At 42.1% G+C, this 23,024-nt stretch overlaps 3 protein-coding genes across 6 annotated transcripts in view; 1 reads left to right on the top strand and 2 right to left on the bottom strand.

Moving 5' to 3' along the window:
* Positions 1-677: 677 nt before the first annotated feature.
* rbp7b (retinol binding protein 7b, cellular) lies at positions 678-1,771 on the bottom strand. Its single transcript, XM_026167529.2, has 4 exons — positions 1,638-1,771; positions 1,254-1,432; positions 975-1,076; positions 678-749 (listed from the first exon to the last, which is right to left on the bottom strand). The coding sequence occupies exons 1-4, from the start codon at positions 1,708-1,710 to the stop codon at positions 696-698; spliced, it is 408 nt and encodes a 135-aa protein (XP_026023314.1). The 5' UTR covers positions 1,711-1,771; the 3' UTR covers positions 678-695.
* On the top strand, positions 1,657-4,177 carry LOC145428883 (uncharacterized). Of its 3 annotated transcripts, XM_080301743.1 has the most exons (7): positions 1,657-1,783; positions 2,648-2,683; positions 2,763-2,825; positions 2,925-3,004; positions 3,093-3,223; positions 3,313-3,379; positions 3,477-4,177. In XM_080301743.1, exons 1-7 carry the CDS (start codon positions 1,716-1,718, stop codon positions 3,554-3,556), a joined length of 525 nt encoding a protein of 174 aa, XP_080157869.1. In that variant the 5' UTR covers positions 1,657-1,715; the 3' UTR covers positions 3,557-4,177. The 3 variants fall into 3 exon arrangements, with proteins under 3 accessions (XP_080157869.1, XP_080157871.1, XP_080157870.1); XM_080301745.1 differs by lacking the exon at positions 2,648-2,683 and having other exon boundaries at positions 1,667-1,783; positions 2,809-2,825; XM_080301744.1 differs by lacking the exon at positions 1,657-1,783 and having other exon boundaries at positions 2,463-2,683.
* h6pd (hexose-6-phosphate dehydrogenase (glucose 1-dehydrogenase)) overlaps positions 4,114-23,024 on the bottom strand; it is a 70,449-nt gene continuing 51,538 nt past the window's right edge. The window contains exons 1-5 of one of the 2 annotated variants that reach the window (XM_026167526.2): positions 9,814-9,954; positions 8,123-8,789; positions 7,910-8,027; positions 7,511-7,780; positions 4,114-7,406 (exon numbers count right to left, since the gene is read on the bottom strand). In XM_026167526.2, coding sequence (XP_026023311.2) covers positions 6,061-7,406; positions 7,511-7,780; positions 7,910-8,027; positions 8,123-8,764 — 2,376 coding nt within the window. In that variant the 5' untranslated portion in view covers positions 8,765-8,789; positions 9,814-9,954 and the 3' untranslated portion in view covers positions 4,114-6,060. Of the gene's footprint in view, positions 7,407-7,510; positions 7,781-7,909; positions 8,028-8,122; positions 8,790-9,813; positions 9,955-23,024 lie in introns of those variants that run through there. The other variant, XM_026167527.2, reaches the window with a different exon arrangement.

Raw genomic sequence — 23,024 nt, 5'->3', positions numbered from 1 at the left:
GTGTGTCATGCTTAATTTCTGCAACTTAGGTCACAGTATTACAGTCATGCTGATCAGTTGGGCAAAACCTCAGAGAGAAATGCTGCATGTGCACACGTTGAAATAGTTTTAAAACGTCTAGTGCTAACATGATGCATGTGTGTCGTCTGTCAGATGGTGCCAACAAGGACACTTCATCAGCGAGCAAGTCTAAACAACATCATGTATTTACTGTACTGGCAGACATGTTTTGGTTCTGTGATACTGGAAGCCGAAGGGCACCGTTGCTAAAAGTTAACACCTCCCCCACACTTTACTATAAAACAATCATTTCTTTCATACGTCCACTTCTTTCCTTTATCTTTTTATAAAAGTTATTTAACCTCCCTCTACTTTTACTGCTTTTTTTTAAAGCAGAGAAATTTAATCTCAACATCTGTTAACACCATGTTTTAGAAAGTGAGAAAGCTTGCCATTTTCATTATGGCAACATGAAATGAATCTGTATGCGGAAAGACTAGCATTTCGTTTGATAAATATCTACAAAGGTAGCTTTAAATTCCTAAGAAAGCTTTAGTATAAAACACTTTAGGATTGTGGAAAGTGTTTTGTGCATCATTCTAAAATATAAAAAGGAAAAGATATAGTTTTTGTTGTGTTATGATGTCAGTTAACGAGACAATAAACACACAATGCACTTCATTTTGAGAGTTTAATCACATAGTCCTTTTATAAATTTGTTTGCAGACTTGATCCCCACAAGTGAGCTCCTGAAAAAAAGAAAAAAAAAATTGTAATTGAAGATCAGTTTTAAAAGGGTAATACAAACAACAAACAAACAAAAACAGCAGGAGTTCAATGAATGGCATCAGTGTTCAGAGGGAGCAGCATTTTCATTTGTATGGTTACAGTTGTACACATGTACAATCACAGGATTGTGAATGTTATAAGTTAAAATATTAACAGGGACACCAGCATAAAGTTCAGAGTCATACCAGATGAAGCTCATCTCCCTCAAGCCAGTGAGCCCACCCTCGGTTTCTCTTTTCTCCTTTTTGGACACACACCAGCTTTTCATTTTCCCAGTTGACCACAGACTGTTAGAGTAACATAAAAAAATAAAATAAATAAAAAATGAACTACACAGTTTCCCCAATACTTAAACATAAATGGAGTTTACACTTTGTAAAGAGGCTGATTTTGTTTTGCACCACTGATCACAAATCTAATAGCGACCTTTAAAACTGGAGGTTACATTTTGGTAACATTTTTACCTTACAGGTGCGGTTGTCCATTCCTTTCGTTACCTCCTCGAACTCCTCTCCGGTCTTGAATGAACACTCGTAGTTTCTTAAACTACTAAGTGTCTGAATTGTGAAGCAATGTCCGTCCTGCTTAATCACTTTCTGAGGCTTCAACATAGAAGCAATCTTGCGCGTTGCAAAATCAACACCTGCATGTCAAAATGAGAGGGATAAGTGACAACACTTTCTACAAAATGTTTACACTCCAAAAAGAGTAAAAACTATAACCTGCCATATATAAGTTTTACGTACACCCAAGTTCAAGAACTCTAAACCAACTAAATATGAGGTTTTCTACTCATCTCATTTTCTGCACGCAGTCTTCCAATTTGCTTTAAAAAGGGTGAAACTTACCAAGTGCAACCATGTAGCCCTCAAAATTGACATTGCTGACCATGTTCCACGTCCCACTGAGGTTGGCAGGCATTTTGGATGTTAGGTGGCCTCTTTGGAAGACGCAACAGCAGAATTTCAAGAGTGGAAGGATGCGAAGTTGTTGGGTGGGCTCTTTTTATTGTGTGTCAAATGTGGGGTAAGGGTGATGCGTTGCTTATGCTCTAGTTAATTTGGGCACATACGCAGGAGGGTGGAGCAAGACTTTTGAAATAATGTGAGGAAACTATCCTGTTCCAAATAGATTAACAGCCTTGCACGACGCAAGGTTTTTTATTTTAATTTTAATATACTCAGTTTTATTCGTACTTTTACGTGGGCTTTGTACTAAAAGAGGACTTGTGCGCAGATGTGATAATAGCGTAAAAAGCTCGAGGTAATTAAATCTGTAAGCATGCACACCTGGAGTCAGTGTTTCTTTATGAATCGTAGTTTGTGTGGAGAGGATCGGCCTCACATCCAGCCCTGCATCCGCCCAGTTTCTACCATACATGGTCGATGCTAACCTCATGAATAGAAAGTTACCGATCACTGTATTTCTCTGTGCCAGTGCAGCCGCCATGAGTCAGTATAATGCAGTAAGCGATTAAACCCAGTAGCCAAGTATCAGAAGTTCAGGCCTGTGCATTCCGGGAGTGGGTGAGGGGGTAAAAGTGATGGCGAAAGGGCGCTGAAGAAATCTCATACAATTTCAGAGTGTTAGCGAGTTTTAACAAAAATAATTTATAAGCGTCTAAAATGTTAAAACCAACTTTAAAAAAATTTAAGCATAACTTATTGGGGCAAATGTTCTGAGTTCAAGGAGTAAAAAGTGCAGGCTTGGACAGGATGAAATACAATCCTTCCTCTGGTCAACAAGGGCGTTTGGCACTTTAATACAACACGTGCCAGGGACAGTGTTACAGTACATACGCGTCTGGATGTGCAGCATCCATGTTTCTTTACTTGCTGGTCTTCATGGCATTTCACAGCAGCAGATGGATACCAAAGAATCAGAGATTAAGATTGTAAGTACTCTCATACATAAAGATTTCAGAATGTTTACTATGACCTTAATCTATTTTCCGTTCACTTCCCCCTTCACAGTCAACTACTGAATGTACTGTTCATCACAATTGTTCTGGTTCCTCAGTTCTACGTGATGGGAAGGTAAGTGGGACGCAGGCAATGGCATCATGCCATACAGCCCGCAGGTTACTCATACAAGAAGGAACATGAAGTTAACAATGGTTTCTATTTTGGTTAAAGGCCCAAATCCTCAAGATACTGCAGGCAGCCCCTTCTGAACAACCTGTCAGCCTCAGTTGCTCTGTCCTTGATGGCTTCAGGTAAGTCTCCTCAGCTCAGCAGTCCCAAAGCAGATACTCTCACAGCATTTACACAGGTTTAATAGGAACAGTGATTGTTTTTTTCAAGGTTTTGCAGTGATATTCACACTGACAGACCCAGTTCATCAGAGCTTGTGGGCTGCCTACCATGTGTTTGGTCTACTGTCATGTGGCCAAGGTTTGTGCACTACTATCCTGACTCTGACAGCAGCAGCATGTGTAAGAAAAAAAAGCAATATTAGCCAGTTCAACCCCTCAAAAAAACTCCTGCAGCATATCAATGATTTCTATGTACGGTATGTTCACAGGCCAAAACCACCCCTGAGCTGTACTACATGTCCCTTGTCCTAACAGTGGTCTCTGCTATCAGTACAGGTGAAAGACAACTCTCCCTTTCTCTTGCACACTGGATAATTCATTCATTCATAAAATCTTCATTTCGAAGGACTAACACCTGCTTCTGTCCGTTCAGGTTTTTTCATGGTCAGAGGAGGACTGTGGCTAACCAACAGGCACTCTGTGACAGATCCAAGCAGAAACAATGAGTTATAAAACACTCCAGCTGTCCCACAATGATATGTGACACTACACATGTAAAGAATTCATGAGGGCTCCTTGCCACCAGCAGCTTGTAATTTTAAACCAGGAGAAAGAAAAAGGGAAAGTGACTTAATCCAGCTCACATTTTTTTAATGCACACTTCAGAAAAGCAGCTGTTGATTTTCTTTTTGCACCGAGGAAATGTATTTCATGTAACAATTTATTACTAAAAAAAACAATATTTCATACAGTAGATTTGACATGATTACAAGCAATGGTGTGACTGTAAATTCTGAACTGGATTTTTATCTTATTACTGAAGCTACAATAACTGACTTCTCACAATTCAGTTTCCCAGGTGAAATTTTGAAATTAACTGTAAATTCAGTTAATCGTTTGCCTATTAAATAAATTTTTTCTGTATTGTCTTGTTTTTAAATGGCAGGTGCTACTAAATTTGTTAAACACCATATTCACAACAGACTAATATAGCTAAAGAGATGACGGATGTGTTTAGCATGTTTTCTTACTTTGTTCCTAATCTTGAGGCACAAAGACAACACCACTGCTGACACTTAGTGGAATTGAGCTTTTATTTAAAGATGGTCTTCAATAAAGAAACCAAAAATATGATGTAGTGTTAATGTTGTTTTCAATCATTTTGACTCAAAAGCACCTCCAGGTTACATTAATAGAAGAAAAATGTGATCCGAGTATGGGAATGTGATTATCTCTTTAGTAAAACACATATTTTACATCACCTGATTGTGTATGTATGGCAGTACCACTCCACAAAATAAAACATTCATCCAATAAGAGCAGATTATACAGTAAACTGGATATCTTTAAATTCACCTGAGATCAGTTATAATTCACACATACAAACACCTTAATTCATCCGTGTGTTGTAACTGTCTTCCAGCAACACAACAATCGTCTGCGCTGTGTAATTTGCAAAGGAAACTTCATATATTCCTCTAGATTCCCACTCACTTCACACTTAGACTTAAATGATCAAAAATCTTCATATGCATTTCACACACACACTCACACACACACACACACACATAAAAAAATACTCATATGAGGTTAAAACTTTTAAGAACATGGACCAATGATTTCATTAATGACAAATTACATACACTCAGCATCCCTTCTAACTCATTTCTGGTTTATAGTACCGTGTTAAACCTACGCCATAACCTATCCTTTGGCCTGACATGCACTGTCAACAGGTGTGACAGGTATGTTTGGTAATATCCTCTGTAAACACAGATTATTGATTAGCACCAGTATAATTCCTCTATTTAACAAAATCTAATAGGCTGTAATTGTATAGCCTGCTTATTGTGCTAATGAAAGTGGATACATGCTGTTATTCTTGTTTCCCAAGCTCCAACATAACTTTTAAAAAAGTGATTCTTTGCCTTCATAAACTCAAATAATTTTGAGTAAAATGAAACTAAAATATATAAAAATATATATAAAAGGTTTATTTATTCATATAATTTATCATTAAGGAAAATATGCTAGGTGCTAGGTTAATGCTTGGTATAAACTAAATGTGTACCAATCAAGTAATTATGTAACAAATGCTTGGAAAATATACATGTAATCAAATTACCTAAAGTCAGCATTTTGGGCATAAATATTTTTTGGGTGCACCTGTATAGACTGAGTCGTTTCTGAACTCTTATCTACTTCTTGCGGTGCTGTAAAGCTAACTATTTATCAAGATTTCCCATATGGAAAAGATATATATAAATCTTATAAAGTTTGTATCTGTCTTGTGTGAAACTTGTATGAAAAGCATACAAAAATTATATAATGAAACTTGTATGTTTTGGATACTTACTAAAGCAATATATGAAAATAATGAGAAAGTGGCCACTTTCATGAGTAAATCATATAAGTTTTTACTATTTCTTTTCCATATGGGTTATTATCTCCAAGTCCAACATAAACGGCTCAGTTTCACTTGTAATGGAAGTTCAATGCACCAGCGTACAATGCAAACTATGTCCGCTCACTATGGTTGCGATGCAGATTTATTGCAGTGCAATAAACTAGGCTTAACTCTAAAGTTAGGGCTATCGTCACATTATAAAACACTTACACCTTACATTCACCTTGTGGAAAACTCCTGTTCCATTAGTCAAGCCTTACTGAAGACGAGCAGTTCTTTAAATGTAAGAAACCACAAACGTCTTCGCTGCTTCACAACCACATGGACACCAACAAAGGGCTGTTTTCAACAATGTTCTACTGATTTCCTATTTTGATCAAGTTTGGTCTATGTATACACTGTTATGATCTCAAACGGTGCGCTGGAGGGAAATAAATTAGAAGCCTGAAAGAGTTTAGCAGTTCTGCTCAGTACATGTGATTTGAGTTAATAACCTTTCCTATATGGTCCTCCTATATGTGCTGGTTCATATATTCTTTCTCATCAACCAACAGTCCAATTAAAGCAGCTCCAAAGACATTTGTCTGATTGCAAGGTAGAGATTACATTCTTATCCTAAAAGTGCATCATAGTCTATGTACCAAACAAGGTTACCATTAGTAGGCTTCACACCAGTGACAGGCCATTTGTCTGGGTTGTCCTTCACGCGGCTCAGCTGGGTGATCAGCTCGTGTTTGCCTTTGCCCATCACCAAAAGGGCAACTTTGCGGGCTCGATTAATGACATTAAAGGTGAGGCTCATACGCTGGTGTGGCTTGGAGGGGCTCTCAGTGAGGGCCACCAGACTATCGCCAAGTTCATCAGCTTTGCCACCGGGGAACAAAGAGGCTGTGTGGCCATCATAGCCGACACCCAGCAGTACAAAGTGGAAGCTGGAGCTGTTAACCAATTTAACGAGTTGCTTCTCATACATTAGCGCTCCTCCATCTTCCTCCACACATAGGCGCTGGTTGAGATGCACTGGCATGGGGTGGATGTTGTAATACGGGATTCTCACATGTTGCAGTAGATGGTCATGCAAGTTGCGGAAGTTGGACTCCAGTTCCGTCGGCAGCACGCAGCGCTCGTCCACCATCCAAACATGTGTGTTCCTCCAGGGGAAGGTGAAATGGTGATCGGCCAACCTGTGAAACAGAGCAAGGGGAGTAGATCCACCGGAGAGGGCGAGATGGAAAACACCACCCTCATAAATAGCTACCTCTGCTGCTTCCTGAATATCTGCAGCGAGCTTGTCAACAAGCTGCTCGGCCCATGCAGACACCATTTCAGAACTGCGAAATTTACCTTGCATCACTTGGAAACCATTTGTGGATGTGCCACCCAAATGATCAGTACTGATTATCACCACCTCATTGTTGTAGCTAACGTCTTTCCCTTTCAGATGGATGTCCAGCACGTCTGCATTATCAGCACCACCTGGGTAGATGCGCGGAAATGTGCTGGCTAAACTGCTGAGCAGCGGTGTCCATAAGTCCCAGGAAGCCAACAGGTTCTCTGTACTAATGAAGCTATTCTTCTGTCCCAAAAAGATGTGAGAAATAAGTTCTGCATAAGCTTCCTTCTGCTCCATTGGAATCTGGATGTAGAAGTCTGAAATAGGCAATCCAAAAACGTTGACGTCTTTGTGCTCCGTCACTTCCTTCCACTCACTGTCTACTAGAGCTGGCTTGAACAAATTCTTACTAACAAGAATTGCTGGATATTGAAGGCTGCCATGTCCAAAGTAGAAAACTATCTGCTTGGGCTTGCAGTGAACGTTATTGTGGTTTTGAACACAAAATATGTCATTTTTAAAAAGAACACGTGCGTATCCCACCCGCTCATCTAGCATCTTCCCTGAGATCAAAAGGATCGGCATGCCTTCATATTGTGCGTCATCAATCTGTGCGAGTACAGCTAAAAAATAGAAACACGAGTAAATATTAGCATCTAAACAGTGAAGGAGATGTAATGCAGCACACTTACAGCAGAATGTAAGGAGACAAACTTTCAGTACTTGCCTGCAAATGTTGGAGTGTGACTGACGTGATCTTTGGTCTTATTCAGCTCCTGCTGAACTTCTGCTTTGTAAGTTTGGTACTGACCGATCACAGCTTGATTCTTTCCTAAAGGAAGCATGGAACTAAGGATCTGCAGCTTGTTTCCAAGGACTTCCTCACTTCTGCTCACGTTCTTGGGAAGCCTCATGGTCAACAGTGTCATGACCTCAGTCAGGTGGTTCTGTAGCACATCCCTGATGACCCCATACTGGTCATAGAAGGCAATGCGACCTTTTGAGGAGAAAATAACAAAGACAGGGTAAGAATACATGATTCAATCACCAAAAAAAAAATGTCTATGATTTACCCATGTCTCAAAATACCGTAGTAATTAAGAGAGTTGATAAACCCTTTAATCACCTTTAACATCCAGAGTCTCTTTCAGTACAATCTCCACTCTCTCGATGTGGTGCTTGTTCCAGATGGGATCAAGTAATTTTTTGTTTTGTATTCTAAAAGGAAGCATCTTTGAAACCACCTTTGGAAAAAAGGAAACATAAGATGTTTGGATTTGGATTCAGATTCATTTAAGAGTCAAGGGTGGAAGGCATGCACTGTGTAGGACTTCCATACCTGTTTCCCCAAGTAGTGGTCAATTCTGTACATTTCTTCTTCCGTCAGTGAGCTGCGAAGTTGAGATGCCAGTACCTGAGCACTCCCGTAGTCATGTCCAAAAGGTTTTTCAAGCACCACCCTCAGCCAAGCCCCACTTTTTGGCCTGCAACTACTATTAATCTTCTCAGCAATATCTGCATATGCAAAAGCTGGTACAGAGAGGTAAAAGAGCCTGCCTGCCTCCGTCATTCCCTCTTCTTGAAGCTGTTGCTCAATGTGCTTGGCCAGATCCTGATAGTCCTCTAATGACTTTAGTTGGCGATACTGTGCGAGCCGCAGAAACTGGTCTTTCAGCAGAGCACAGCGCTCCTGAGAAACATCCTTTGAGCAGGAGACTGCCTTCAGAATCTCAAAGAGCACTGGTGTGGCCTTTTCAGTGGGGGACTGTCCCCCGCCATAGAAAGAAAAGGTGTTTCCACTACTGACTTGGTTGATATACAGCTGGAAGAATCCCTGCCACAGGTACTTCTTCGCCAGGTCACCCGTGCCTCCCACTATGACTACCGAAACATGGCCAGGTCTCTGTGCTTCCTCGCCCTCCTTACCATTTCCTCCCTGGGTGCACAACGCGACCAGGAGGAAGAACACAGTCAAAAACATTGTCCGGTCCTAATGGTCCAAACCCCTGTATGAACACAGCAATGAAAGAAGGGCATTCATCTCAGGAACACTATGCAATAGCAGATTATATTAAAGCTAGACAAAGTTTGCAGATTGTTTTCATAAGCTAATCGTTCAAGTGAATAGTTGTCTGTGTCTATGTGACAGCCCTGCAACAGTATGATAACTGGTCAGCTGTGACACACAGTGGCAGCCACCGTGGGGAATATTTTCTTGGCACACTTTGTACCAAGCATGTTTTAAACACCCTAGCCTACCTGAATATTGTTGCTAACCATGTCCATCCTTTTAAAAGCTCATTGTACCCATCTTCTCATGGCTATTTCCAACAGGTTAATGTGCTATGTCAAAGAGCTCAACTGGTTTCTTGAACATTGACAATTAATTCACTGTATGCAAATGGACTCCACAGTGACAAGTTCTTCATCCAGCAGAGCACCTTTGGGATGTGGTAATTCACATCATTGATGTGCAGCAACAAATCTGGAGCAATAAAACCTTTACAGCACCATAGATATGCTATGAAGAATTAAGGCAGCTCTAAAGGCAAAGGAGGATCTGACCCGGTGCTAAGAAGATGTAACTAACAGCCAGTGGGTGTATTTGTGACATACAGAGTGCCGTCTGACAAGAAAAGCCCCCAAAACGGTCAGTTTTACTAACCTGATGCATAAACAAACAGTTAATCAGAATATTTGAATATTGATTTTCTGTTCATCAACTTTCAGCTCTGAGCGCTTCATAAAAGAAATTCCTCTGGTTACAAAGTCAAATGAAATATTAACAGAGACATTAATGCAGTTACGCTCGTGATGTAATATACATGCAATGTCTGTCTTTGGTCATATCGACTGTCCAAAATATCATGTGCAAAATAATGTTTAAAGCATATCACTTAATACAGTACACAACCATCAACTTGTATGCCAGAAATCTAAGAAATATGCCAGACAACCATTTTAAAAAGCAACAGTTAGCAGTGGTAAATGTATATAAATAGAGCTAAAAAAAAAAACAACAACCCATACTTAGCAAAATCTCTGTCCTGAGCTTTTCCGAAGTCCCTTGAGAGGCAGAGATACTGTCATGAGTGTAATGATTACCGGATACTGGTGGATAAGGGGCGTAGCTTTTGCACTTTGCTCGGGGCGTTGAGCTTCCAGTACAAGAGCTGAGCTGTTCTTGGCGTTTTGGGGAAATCCAAATAACTTACTGATGATTTTTCAAGGACCTGCAAACATTTATTGAGCAAGTAACACATTTAATGGGAGCAAAGGGGATCCCATGCTCTGCTGGATGAACACAGGGTCACAAACTGTAATCAGAGGGGAACAGTCTGAGAACAGGTAAACAATCCGCACTCATTAATATCCAAAACACCGCTATCAGGCACACGAAAATCTCTTAAAGGTATCTGTTGAACTTTGTTTTCTCACCGCAAAATGTGACTATGACGGAGAGTGAAAATTATTCACAGTGAACTGAAAACCAGCAGAAAGAGGCTGATTTTATTACGGAGTGCAATATCTGGAATCGCTGCAGCTTGCATGTTTGCACAATGCAAAGCAAACAGCAAAGGCCACCCTCATGAAGGCAGGCTGCTTCAGCGGCAGCTGATTTTTTTGTTTTACTTTTTTTAGAAGTACTGCAGTCATCAAAACTGTTGGTACTATTTCTTTGTAGTATTTTTAGGGCCCGAGCACCGAGAGTGCGAAGGCCCTATTGTATCTGCTCCGTTTCTTATTATTATTATTAGGGCCCGAGCACTGAGAGTGCGAAGGCCCTATTGTATCTGCTCCGTTTCTTATTATTATTATTATTAGGGCCCGAGCACCGAGAGTGCGAAGGCCCTATTGTATCTGCTCCGTTTCTTATTAGGGCCCGAGCACTGAGAGTGCGAAGGCCCTATTGTATCTGCTCCGTTTCTTATTATTATTAGGGCCCGAGCACCGAGAGTGCGAAGGCCCTATTGTATCTGCTCCGTTTCTTATTAGGGCCCGAGCACTGACAGTGCGAAGGCCCTATTGTAATTGCTCTGTTTATTATTATTATTATTATTATTATTATTAGGGCCCGAGCACTGACAGTGCGAAGGCCCTATTGTAATTGCTCTGTTTATTAGGGCCCGAGCACCGAGAGTGCGAAGGCCCTATTGTATCTGCTCCGTTTCTTATTAGGGCCCGAGCACTGAGAGTGCGAAGGCCCTATTGTATCTGCTCCGTTTCTTATTATTATTATTATTAGGGCCCGAGCACCGAGAGTGCGAAGGCCCTATTGTATCTGCTCCGTTTCTTATTATTATTATTATTATTATTATTATTATTATTATTATTATTATTATTATTATTATTATTATTCACCCCAAACAAGGGCCTTTTTGAGGGCCTAAACATGCTCAAAAACTCATGAAATTTTGCACACATGCTAGGTCTGGTGAAAAATTTTGTATTTTAATGGTTTTACATATGAGCACTGGGAAATGGCTCTACAGCGCCACCTATGCCTTGTTAAATGCAGCCCTACGACCACATCGTTTGTGCTACATGTATGAAATTTGGCACACATGTGTATCATGCCAAGACGAACAAAAAAGTCTGTGGGCCCATTGACGCAAACCCAACAGGAAGTCCGCCATTTGGAAGAGAAGGTGACATTTTGGCTCTAATTTTGCCGTTTCCATGCCTCGAACTTTTTCGAACTCCTCCTTGGGATTTGGTCGTATAAGCTTCATCTTTGGTCAGTGTCAACTACACACCTGGGCCATGTTAAATTGCGGAGCTTTTGAGTTTTCACAATACTATGAGGCCGTGGCGCCACGGCGAATTTCGATGACTCGCCATGAAAATCTTATTGCCTCTCATTTAGTCATACATTTTCTGACCTTGACCAAAGTGAACACATATGATAAGGCTCCACCCCTGAACATATTTCAACTGCCATATTTGACACCAGGGACAGCGCCACCTAGTGGGAACAGGAAATGTCATGTTTTACACTTTGGGGTACAGTATTGTGATGGGTGACATCTGCAGCCTCAAATTTCTCCAGGAAAGCCTTAAGGAGTTGGTCTTGGGTTACAGTGAAAACTGTGACTTTTCGCAAAAGGGTGTGACCCCAGCGGCATGGCGAACTTTGATGTCACGCCATGAAGAAACAAATTAGTATAACTCAATGAAATCCAGTCTGATCAGTACCAGACTTTACAGGCATGATGTCAGACCCGCCCTGAACAGATTGATGTGCCCATTGTCGGGAATACGGACAGCGCCACCTAGTGGGAACAGGAAATGTCATGGCTTTAATTTTGTTGTACTGATTTTCACAGGTTCATCGTGGCCACCTCAAAAGCGGTGAATATCACCATCAGTCCCTTGTGATGCTTCAGTGCAAAAATTGTGACTTTAAACTGAACGCCGCACCCTGGTGGCAACGCGGTTCACCATGAAAGATGAAGTGGCTTTTGAGGGGCTTGGAAAGTTTAAAAAGTCTTGAAATTTGGCGCACTCCTCCAATGTGGATAAGGCTTTGTTGTTATGTGATCATTTTCATTGAATATCCCAAAATGGCTCCACAGCGCCCCCTACAAAATTTCAAAATCACAGCCCCTGCTCTGTGTTTTATGTATGAGTCTGAAACCTGGTAAGCTTATAGGAGATATCAAGATGTACAAAAAAGTCTCTTGGAGCAATATCCCAAATCCAACAGGAAGTCAGCCATTTTAAAATTAATGTGCAATTTTGGCAACATTTTCCCCTCTTTTCAGGCATCGTTCTTTGACGAACTCCTCCAAGGGATTTCATCATATTGCACTATTCTTCAGTGTGTGGAATCCAAAGACCTTTGTGTTGTTAAATTGCGAAGCTTTTTACGTTCAGGGAAACGGGGTGGTTATGGCGGCACGTAGACTCTCAATCACTCGCCAAAACGCAGTAATCTGCTGTTACTCAAAAACACAATGTCCAATCTCACCCAAAGGTCGCAGGCATAATGAGACTCGAGTTCGGAAATGTTTGTTATGCCATTTGTACATAATGGTTAGAGTGCCACCTAGTGGAACGACTAGCTAATCATGAATGAATGAGTTGAAATGTTAGCTGGTGGTTAAATGCATGAATTCCATCAATGTGACATCGATCGGACGTGCTGGTTTTAGGTGTTGGGCGTGGCTCGACGCGCCGGGGGTGCGAGGGCCCTCATAACGCTGCTTGCAGCTTTAATTATTATTATTATTCACCCCAAACAAGGGCCTTTTTGAGGGCCTAAACATGCTCAAAAACTCATGAAATTTTGCACACATGCCAGGTCTGGTGAAAAATTTTGTATTTTAATGGTTTTACATATGAGCACTGGGAAATGGCTCTAGAGCGCCACCTATGCCTTGTTAAATGCAGCCCTACGACCACATCGTTTGAGCTACATGTATGAAATTTGGCACACATGTGTATCATGCCAAGACGAACAAAAAAGTCAGTGGGCCCATTGACGCAAACCCAACAGGAAGTCCGCCATTTGGAAGAGAAGGTGACATTTTGGCTCTAATTTTGCCATTTCCATGCCTCGAACTTTTGCGAACTCCTCCTTGGGATTTGGTTGTATAAGCTTCATCTTTGGTCAGTGTCAACTACACACCTGGGCCATGTTAAATTGCGGAGCTTTTGAGTTTTCACAATACTATGAGGCCGTGGCGCCATGGCGAATTTCGATGACTCGCCATGAAAATCTTATTGCCTCTCATTTTGTCATACATTTTCTGACCTTGACCAAAGTGAACACATATGATAAGGCTCCACCCCTGAACATATTTCAACTGCCATATTTGACACCAGGGACAGCGCCACCTAGTGGGAACAGGAAATGTCATGTTTTACACTTTGGGGTACAGTATAGTGATGGGTGACATCTGCAGCCTCAAATTTCTCCAGGAAAGCCTTAAGGAGTTGGTCTTGGGTTACAGTGAAAACTGTGAGTTTTCGCGAAAGGGTGTGACCCCAGCAGCATGGCGAACTTTGATGTCACGCCATGAAGAAACAAATTAGTATAACTCAATGAAATCCAGTCTGATCAGTACCAGACTTTACAGGCATGATGTCAGACCCGCCCTGAACAGATTGATGTGCCCATTGTCGGAAATACGGACAGCGCCACCTAGTGGGAACAGGAAATGTCATGGCTTTCATTTTGTTGTACTGATTTTCACAGGTTCATCGTGGCCACCTGAAAAGCGGTGAATATCACCATCAGTCCCTCGTGATGCTTCAGTGCAAAAATTGTGACTTTAAACTGAACGGCGCACCCTGGTGGCAACGCTGTTCAACATGAAAGATGAAGTGGCTTTTGAGGGTCTTGGCAAGTGTATAGAGGCTTGAAATTTGGCACACACCTCCAATGTGACAAAGGCTTTGTTGTCATGTGATCATTTTCATTGAATATCCCAAAATGGCTCCACAGCGCCCCCTACAAAATTTCAAAACCACAGCCCCAGCTCTGTGTTTTATGTATGAATCTGAAACCTGGTAGGCTTATAGGAGATATCAAGATGTACAAAAAAGTCTCTTGGAGCAATATCCCAAATCCAACAGGAAGTCAGCCATTTTAAAATTAATGTGTAATTTTGGTGACATTTTCCCCTCTTTTCAGGCTTCATACTTTGACGAACTCCTCCAAGGGATTTCATCAGATTGGACCGATCTGAAGTTTGTGGAATCTAAAGACCTTTGTGATGTTAAATTGCGAAGCTTTTTACGTTCAGGGAAACGGGGTGGTCATGGCGGCACTTAGAGTTTCAATCACTCACCAAAAAGCAGTAATCTGCTGTCACTCAAAAACACAATATCCAATCTCTCCCAAACGTCGCAGGTGTGATGAGACTCGAGCTCGGAAATGTTTGTTATGCCATTTGTCGGTAATAGTTAGAGCGCCACCTAGTGGGACGACTATAATCATGGTTCAATGAGATGAAATGTTAGCTGGTGGTTAAATGCATGAATTCCATCAATGTGACATCACATCGGACGTGCTGGTTTTAGGTGTTGGGCGTGGCTCGACACGCCAGGGTGCGAGGGCCCTCATAACGCTGCTTGCAGCTTTAATTATTATTATTATTATTATTCAGGCGAAACAAGGGCCTTTTTGAGGGCCTAAACATGCTCAAAAACTCATGAAATTTTGCACACATGCCAGGTCTGGTGAAAAATTTTGTATTTTAATGGTTTTACATATGAGCACTGGGAAATGGCTCTAGAGCGCCACCTATGCCTTGTTAAATGCAGCCCTACGACCACATCGTTTGAGCTACATGTATGAAATTTGGCACACATGTGTATCATGCCAAGACGAACAAAAAAGTCTGTGGGCCCATTGACGCAAACCCAACAGGAAGTCCGCCATTTGGAAGAGAAGGTGACATTTTGGCTCTAATTTTGCCATTTCCATGCCTCGAACTTTTGCGAACTCCTCCTTGGGATTTGGTCGTATAAGCTTCATCTTTGGTCAGTTTCAACTACACACCTGGGCCATGTTAAATTGCGGAGCTTTTGAGTTTTCACAATACCATGAGGCCGTGGCGCCATGGCGAATTTCGATGACTCGCCATGAAAATCTTATTGCCTCTCATTTTGTCATACATTTTCTGACCTTGACCAAAGTGAACACATATGATAAGGCTCCACCCCTGAACATATTTCAACTGCCATATTTGACACCAGGGACAGCGCCACCTAGTGGGAACAGGAAATGTCATGTTTTACACTTTGGGGTACAGTATTGTGATGGGTGACATCTGCAGCCTCAAATTTCTCCAGGAAAGCCTTAAGGAGTTGGTCTTGGGTTACAGTGAAAACTGTGACTTTTCGCAAAAGGGTGTGACCCCAGTGGCATGGCGAACTTTGATGTCACGCCATGAAGAAACAAATTAGTATAACTCAATGAAATCCAGTCTGATCAGTACCAGACTTTACAGGCATGATGTCAGACCCGCCCTGAACAGATTGATGTGCCCATTGTCGGGAATACGGACAGCGCCACCTAGTGGGAACAGGAAATGTCATGGCTTTAATTTTGTTGTACTGATTTTCACAGGTTCATCGTGGCCACCTCAAAAGCGGTGAATATCACCATCAGTCCCTTGTGATGCTTCAGTGCAAAAATTGTGACTTTAAACTGAACGGCGCACCCTGGTGGCAACGCGGTTCACCATGAAAGATGAAGTGGCTTTTGAGGGGCTTGGAAAGTTTAAAAAGTCTTGAAATTTGGCGCACACCTCCAATGTGGTTAAGGCTTTGTTGTTATGTGATCATTTTCATTGAATATCCCAAAATGGCTCCACAGCGCCCCCTACAAAATTTCAAAATCACAGCCCCTGCTCTGTGTTTTATGTATGAGTCTGAAACCTGGTAAGCTTATAGGAGATATCAAGATGTACAAAAAAGTCTCTTGGTGCAATATCCCAAATCCAACAGGAAGTCAGCCATTTTAAAATTAATGTGCAATTTTGGCAACATTTTCCCCTCTTTCCAGGCATCGTTCTTTGACGAACTCCTCCAAGGGATTTCATCATATTGCACTATTCTTCAGTGTGTGGAATCCAAAGACCTTTGTGTTGTTAAATTGCGAAGCTTTTTACGTCCAGGGAAACGGGGTGGTTATGGCGGCACTTAGAGTTTGAATCACTCGCCAAAAAGCAGTAATCTGCTGTCACTCAAAAACACAATGTCCAATCTCTCCCAAACGTCTCAGGTGTGATGAGACTCGAGCTTGGAAGTGTTTGTTATGCCATTTGTACATAATGGTTAGAGCGCCACCTAGTGGAACGACTAACTAATCATGAATGAATGAGTTGAAATGTTAGCTGGTGGTTAAATGCATGAATTCCATCAATGTGACATCAGATCGGACGTGCTGGTTTTAGGTGTTGGGCGTGGCTCGACGCGCCGGGGGTGCGAGGGCCCTCATAACGCTGCTTGCAGCTTTAATTAGGGCCCGAGCACTGACAGTGCGAAGGCCCTATTGTAATTGCTCTGTTTATTATTATTATTATTATTATTATTCCGGCAAATGAATTGGCCGTTTGAGGGCCTAAACATGCTCGAAAACTCATGAAATTTTGCACACGCGTCAGGTCTGGTGAAAATTTACGTATTTTAATGTTCTCAGACATGGCCAGGGAAAATTAGCTCAGTAGCGCCACCTAGCAAAATGAAAAACGCGAGCCCCCGGTATGGGTATGACCTACATGTTTGAAAGTCGGTACACCTATATAACGTTCAGAGTCGAACAAAAAAGTCTATTATGGCAATGTCCTAAACCCAACAGGAAGTCCGCCATTTTGGATTGAAGGTGACATTTTGGCTCTGATTTTACCATTTCCATGCCTCGAACTTTGACGAACTCCTCCTTGGGGTTTGATTTCATAACCTTCATATTTGGTCAGTGCCAACTACACCCTTATGCCATGTTAAATTGCGGAGCTTTTGAGTTTTCACAATACCATGAGGCCGTGGCGCCACGGCGAATTTCGATGACTCGCCATGAAAATCTTATTGCCTCTCATTCTGTCATACATGTTCCGATCTGGACCAAAGAGCACACATATGATAAGGCTCCACCCATGAACATATTTCAACTGCCATATTTTACATCAGGGACAGCGCCACCTAGTGGGAACAGGAAATGTCATGTTTTACACTTTGGGGTACAGTATAGTGATGGGTGACATCTGCAGCCTCAAATTTCTCCAGGAAAGCCTTAAGGAGTTGGTCTTGGGTTACAGTGAAAACTGTGAGTTTTCGCAAAAGGGTGTGACCCCAGCGGCATGGCGAACTTTGATGTCACGCCATGAAGAAACAAATTAGTCTAACTCAATGAAATCCAGTCTGATCAGTACCAGACTTTACAGGCATGATGTCAGACCCGCCCTGAACAGATTGATGTGCCCATTGTCGGAAATACGGACAGCGCCACCTAGTGGGAACAGGAAATGTCATGGCTTTAATTTTGTTGTACTGATTTTCACAGGTTCATCGTGGCCACCTCAAAAGCGGTAAATATCAACATCAGTCCCTCGTGATGCTTCAGTGCAAAAATTGTGACTTTAAACTGAACGGTGCACCCTGGTGGCAACGCGGTTCACCATGAAAGATGAAGTGGCTTTTGAGGGGCTTGGAAAGTTTATAGAGGCTTGAAATTTGGCACACACCTCCAAATGGATGTAGGCTTTGTTGTCATGTGATCATTTTCATTGAATATCCCAAAATGGCTCCACAGCGCCCCCTTCAAAATTTCAAAACATCAGCCCCTGCTCTGTGTTTTATGTATGAGTCTGACACTTGGTAAGCTTGTGTAAGATATCAAGATGTACAAAAAAGTCTCTTGGAGCAATATCCCAAATCCAACAGGAAGTCAGCCATTTTAAAATTAATGTGTAATTTTGATGACATTTTCCCCCCTTTTCAGGCCTCATACTTTGACGAACTCCTCCAAGGGATTTCATCATATTGAAGCATTCTTCAGTGTGTAGAATCTAAAGACCTTTGTGATGTTAAATTGCGAAGCTTTTTCCGTTCAGGGAAACGGGGTGGTCATGGCGGCACGTAGAGTTTCAATCACTCGCAAAAAGCAGTAATCTGCTGTCACTAAAAAACACAATGTCCAATCTCTCCCAAAGGTCGCAGGTGTGATGAGACTCGAGCTTGGAAATGTTTGTTATGCTATTTGTCATTAATGGTTAGAGCGCCACCTAGTGGCATGACTATAATCCTGGTTGAATAAGATGAAATGTTAGCTGGTGATTAAAAGCATGAAATCCATCAATGTGACATCACATCGGACGTGCCGGTTTGAGGTGTTGGCAGTGGCTCGACTTGCCGGGGGTGCGAGGGCCCTCATAACGCTGCTTGCAGCTTTAATTATTAGGGCCCGAGCACCGAGAGTGCGAAGGCCCTATTGTATCTGCTCCGTTTCTTATTATTATTATTATTATTATTATTATTATTATTCAGGCGAAACAAGGGCCTTTTTGAGGGCCTAAACATGCTCAAAAACTCATGAAATTTTGCACACATGCCAGGTCTGGTGAAAAATTTTGTATTTTAATGGTTTTACATATGAGCACTGGGAAATGGCTCTAGAGCGCCACCTATGCCTTGTTAAATGCAGCCCTACGACCACATCGTTTGAGCTACATGTATGAAATTTGGCACACATATGTATCATGCCAAGACGAACAAAAAAGTCTGTGGGCCCATTGACGCAAACCCAACAGGAAGTCCGCCATTTGGAAGAGAATGTGACATTTTGGCTCAAATTTTGCCATTTCCATGCCTCGAACTTTTGCGAACTCCTCCTTGGGGTTTGATTTCATAACCTTCATATTTGGTCAGTGTCAACTACACCCTTGTGCCATGTTAAATTGCGGAGCTTTTGAGTTTTCACAATAGTATGAGGCCGTGGCGCCATGGCGAATTTTGATGACTCGCCATGAAAATCTTATTGCCTCTCATTCTGTCATACATGTTCCGATCTGGACCAAACAGATCACATATGATAAGGCTCCACCCCTGAACATATTTCAACTGCCATATTTGACACCAGGGACAGCGCCACCTAGTGGGAACAGGAAATGTCATGTTTTACACTTTGGGGTACAGTATAGTGATGGGTGACATCTGCAGCCTCAAATTTCTCCAGGAAAGCCTTAAGGAGTTGGTCTTGGGTTACAGTGAAAACTGTGAGTTTTCGCGAAAGGGTGTGACCCCAGCAGCATGGCGAACTTTGATGTCACGCCATGAAGAAACAAATTAGTATAACTCAATGAAATCCAGTCTGATCAGTACCAGACTTTACAGGCATGATGTCAGACGCGCCCTGAACAGATTGATGTGCCCATTGTCGGAAATACGGACAGCGCCACCTAGTGGCAACAGGAAATGTCATGGCTTTAATTTTGTTGTACTGATTTTCACAGGTTCATCGTGGCCACCTCAAAAGCGGTGAATATCACCATCAGTGCCTCGTGATGCTTCAGTGCAAAAATTGTGACTTTAAACTGAACGGCGCACCCTGGTGGCAACGCTGTTCACGATGAAAGATGAAGTGGCTTTTGAGGGTCTTGGCAAGTTTATAGAGGCTTGAAATTTGGCACACACCTCCAATGTGACGAAGGCTTTGTTGTTATGTGATCATTTTCATTGAATATCCCAAAATGGCTCCACAGCGCCCCCTACAAAATTTCAAAACATCAGCCCCAGCTCTGTGTTTTATGTATGAATCTGAAACCTGGTAGGCTTATAGGAGATATCAAGATGTACAAAAAAGTCTCTTGGAGCAATATCCCAAATCCAACAGGAAGTCAGCCATTTTAAAATTAATGTGCAATTTTGGCGACATTTTCTCCTCTTTTCAGGCTTCATACTTTGACGAACTCCTCCAAGGGATTTCATCATATTGAACCATTCTCCAGTGTGTGGAATCTAAAGACCTTTGTGATGTTAAATTGCGAAGCTTTTTACGTCCAGGGAAACGGGGTGGTTATGGCGGCACTTAGAGTTTGAATCACTCGCCAAAAAGCAGTAATCTGCTGTCACTCAAAAACACAATGTCCAATCTCTCCCAAACGTCTCAGGTGTGATGAGACTCGAGCTTGGAAGTGTTTGTTATGCCATTTGTCAGTAATGGTTAGAGCGCCACCTAGTGGGACGACTATAATGATGATTGAATGAGATGAAATGTTAGCTGGTGGTTAAATGCATGAATTCCATCAATGTGACATCAGATCGGAGGTGCTGGTTGTAGGTGTTGGGCGGGGCTCGACGCGATGGGGTGCGAGGGCCCTCATAACGCTGCTTGCAGCTTTAATTATTATTATTATTATTCCGGCAAATGAATCGGCCTTTTGAGGGCCTAAACATGCTCGAAAACTCTTGAAATTTTGCGCACGCGTCAGGTCTGGTGAAAATTTACGTATTTTAATGGTTTTACATATGAGCACTGGGAAATGGCTCTACAGCGCCACCTATGCCTTGTTAAATGCAGCCCTACGACCACATCGTTTGAGCTACATGTATGAAATTTGGCACACATGTGTATCATGCCAAGACGAACAAAAAAGTCTGGGGGCCCATTGACGCAAACCCAACAGGAAGTCCGCCATTTGGAAGAGAAGGTGATATTTTGGCTCTAATTTTGCCATTTCCATGCCTCGAACTTTTGCGAACTCCTCCTTGGGGTTTCATTTCTTAACCTTCAAATTTGGACAGTGTCAACTACACCCTTGTGCCATGTTAAATTGCGGAGCTTTTGAGTTTTCACAATACTATGAGGCCGTGGCGCCATGGCGAATTTCGATGACTCGCCATGAAAATCTTATTGCCTCTCATTTTGTCATACATTTTCTGACCTTGACCAAAGTGAACACATATGATAAGGCTCCACCCCTGAACATATTTCAACTGCCATATTTGACCTCAAGGACAGCGCCACCTAGTGGGAACAGGAAATGTCATGTTTTACACTTTGGGGTACAGTATAGTAATGGGTGACATCTGCAGCCTCAAATTTCTCCAGGAAAGCCTTAAGGAGTTGGTCTTGGGTTACAGTGAAAACTGTGAGTTTTCGCGAAAGGGTGTGACCCCAGCAGCATGGCGAACTTTGATGTCACGCCATGAAGAAACAAATTAGTATAACTCAATGAAATCCAGTCTGATCAGTACCAGACTTTACAGGCATGATGTCAGACCCGCCCTGAACAGATTGATGTGCCCATTGTCGGAAATACGGACAGCGCCACCTAGTGGCAACAGGAAATGTCATGGCTTTAATTTTGTTGTACTGATTTTCACAGGTTCATCCTGGCCACCTCAAAAGCGGTGAATATCACCATCAGTCCCTCGTGATGCTTCAGTGCAAAAATTGTGACTTTAAACTGAACGCCGCACCCTGGTGGCAACGCGGTTCACCATGAAAGATGAAGTGGCTTTTGAGGGGCTTGGAAAGTTTAAAAAGTCTTGAAATTTGGCGCACACCTCCAATGTGGTTAAGGCTTTGTTGTTATGTGATCATTTTCATTGAATATCCCAAAATGGCTCCACAGCGCCCCCTACAAAATTTCAAAACCACAGCCCCTGCTCTGTGTTTTATGTATGAGTCTGAAACCTGGTAAGCTTATAGGAGATATCAAGATGTACAAAAAAGTCTCTTGGAGCAATATCCCAAATCCAACAGGAAGTCATCCATTTTAAAATTAATGTGCAATTTTGGCAACATTTTCCCCTCTTTTCAGGCATCGTTCTTTGCCGAACTCCTCCAAGGGATTTCATCAGATTGCACTATTCTTCAGTGTGTGGAATCCAAAGACCTTTGTGTTGTTAAATTGCGAAGCTTTTTACGTTCAGGGAAACGGGGTGGTTATGGCGGCATGTAGACTCTCAATCACTCGCCAAAACGCAGTAATCTGCTGTTACTCAAAAACACAATGTCCAATCTCACCCAAAGGTCGCAGGCATAATGAGACTCGAGTTCGGAAATGTTTGTTATGCCATTTGTACATAATGGTTAGAGTGCCACCTAGTGGAACGACTAGCTAATCATGAATGAATGAGTTGAAATGTTAGCTGGTGGTTAAATGCATGAATTCCATCAATGTGACATCGATCGGACGTGCTGGTTTTAGGTGTTGGGCGTGGCTCGACGCGCCGGGGGTGCGAGGGCCCTCATAACGCTGCTTGCAGCTTTAATTATTATTATTATTAGGGCCCGAGCACTGAGAGTGCGAAGGCCCTATTGTATCTGCTCCGTTTCTTATTATTATTATTATTATTATTATTATTATTCAGGCGAAACAAGGGCCTTTTTGAGGGCCTAAACATGCTCAAAAACTCATGAAATTTTGCACACATGCCAGGTCTGGTGAAAAATTTTGTATTTTAATGGTTTTACATATGAGCACTGGGAAATGGCTCTACAGCGCCACCTATGCCTTGTTAAATGCAGCCCTACGACCACATCGTTTGAGCTACATGTATGAAATTTGGCACACATGTGTATCATGCCAAGACGAACAAAAAAGTCTGTGGGCCCATTGACGCAAACCCAACAGGAAGTCCGCCATTTGGAAGAGAAGGTGACATTTTGGCTCTAATTTTGCCATTTCCATGCCTCGAACTTTTGCGAACTCCTCCTTGGGGTTTCATTTCATAACCTTCAAATTTGGACAGTGTCAACTACACCCTTGTGCCATGTTAAATTG

This window comes from Astatotilapia calliptera, chromosome 5 (assembly GCF_964374335.1).
Source record: "Astatotilapia calliptera chromosome 5, fAstCal68.1, whole genome shotgun sequence".
Taxonomy (NCBI): Eukaryota; Metazoa; Chordata; class Actinopteri; order Cichliformes; family Cichlidae; genus Astatotilapia; species Astatotilapia calliptera.
The sequence above is the reverse complement of the archived record's forward strand: the minus strand, read 5'-3'. Positions and strand labels throughout refer to the sequence as shown.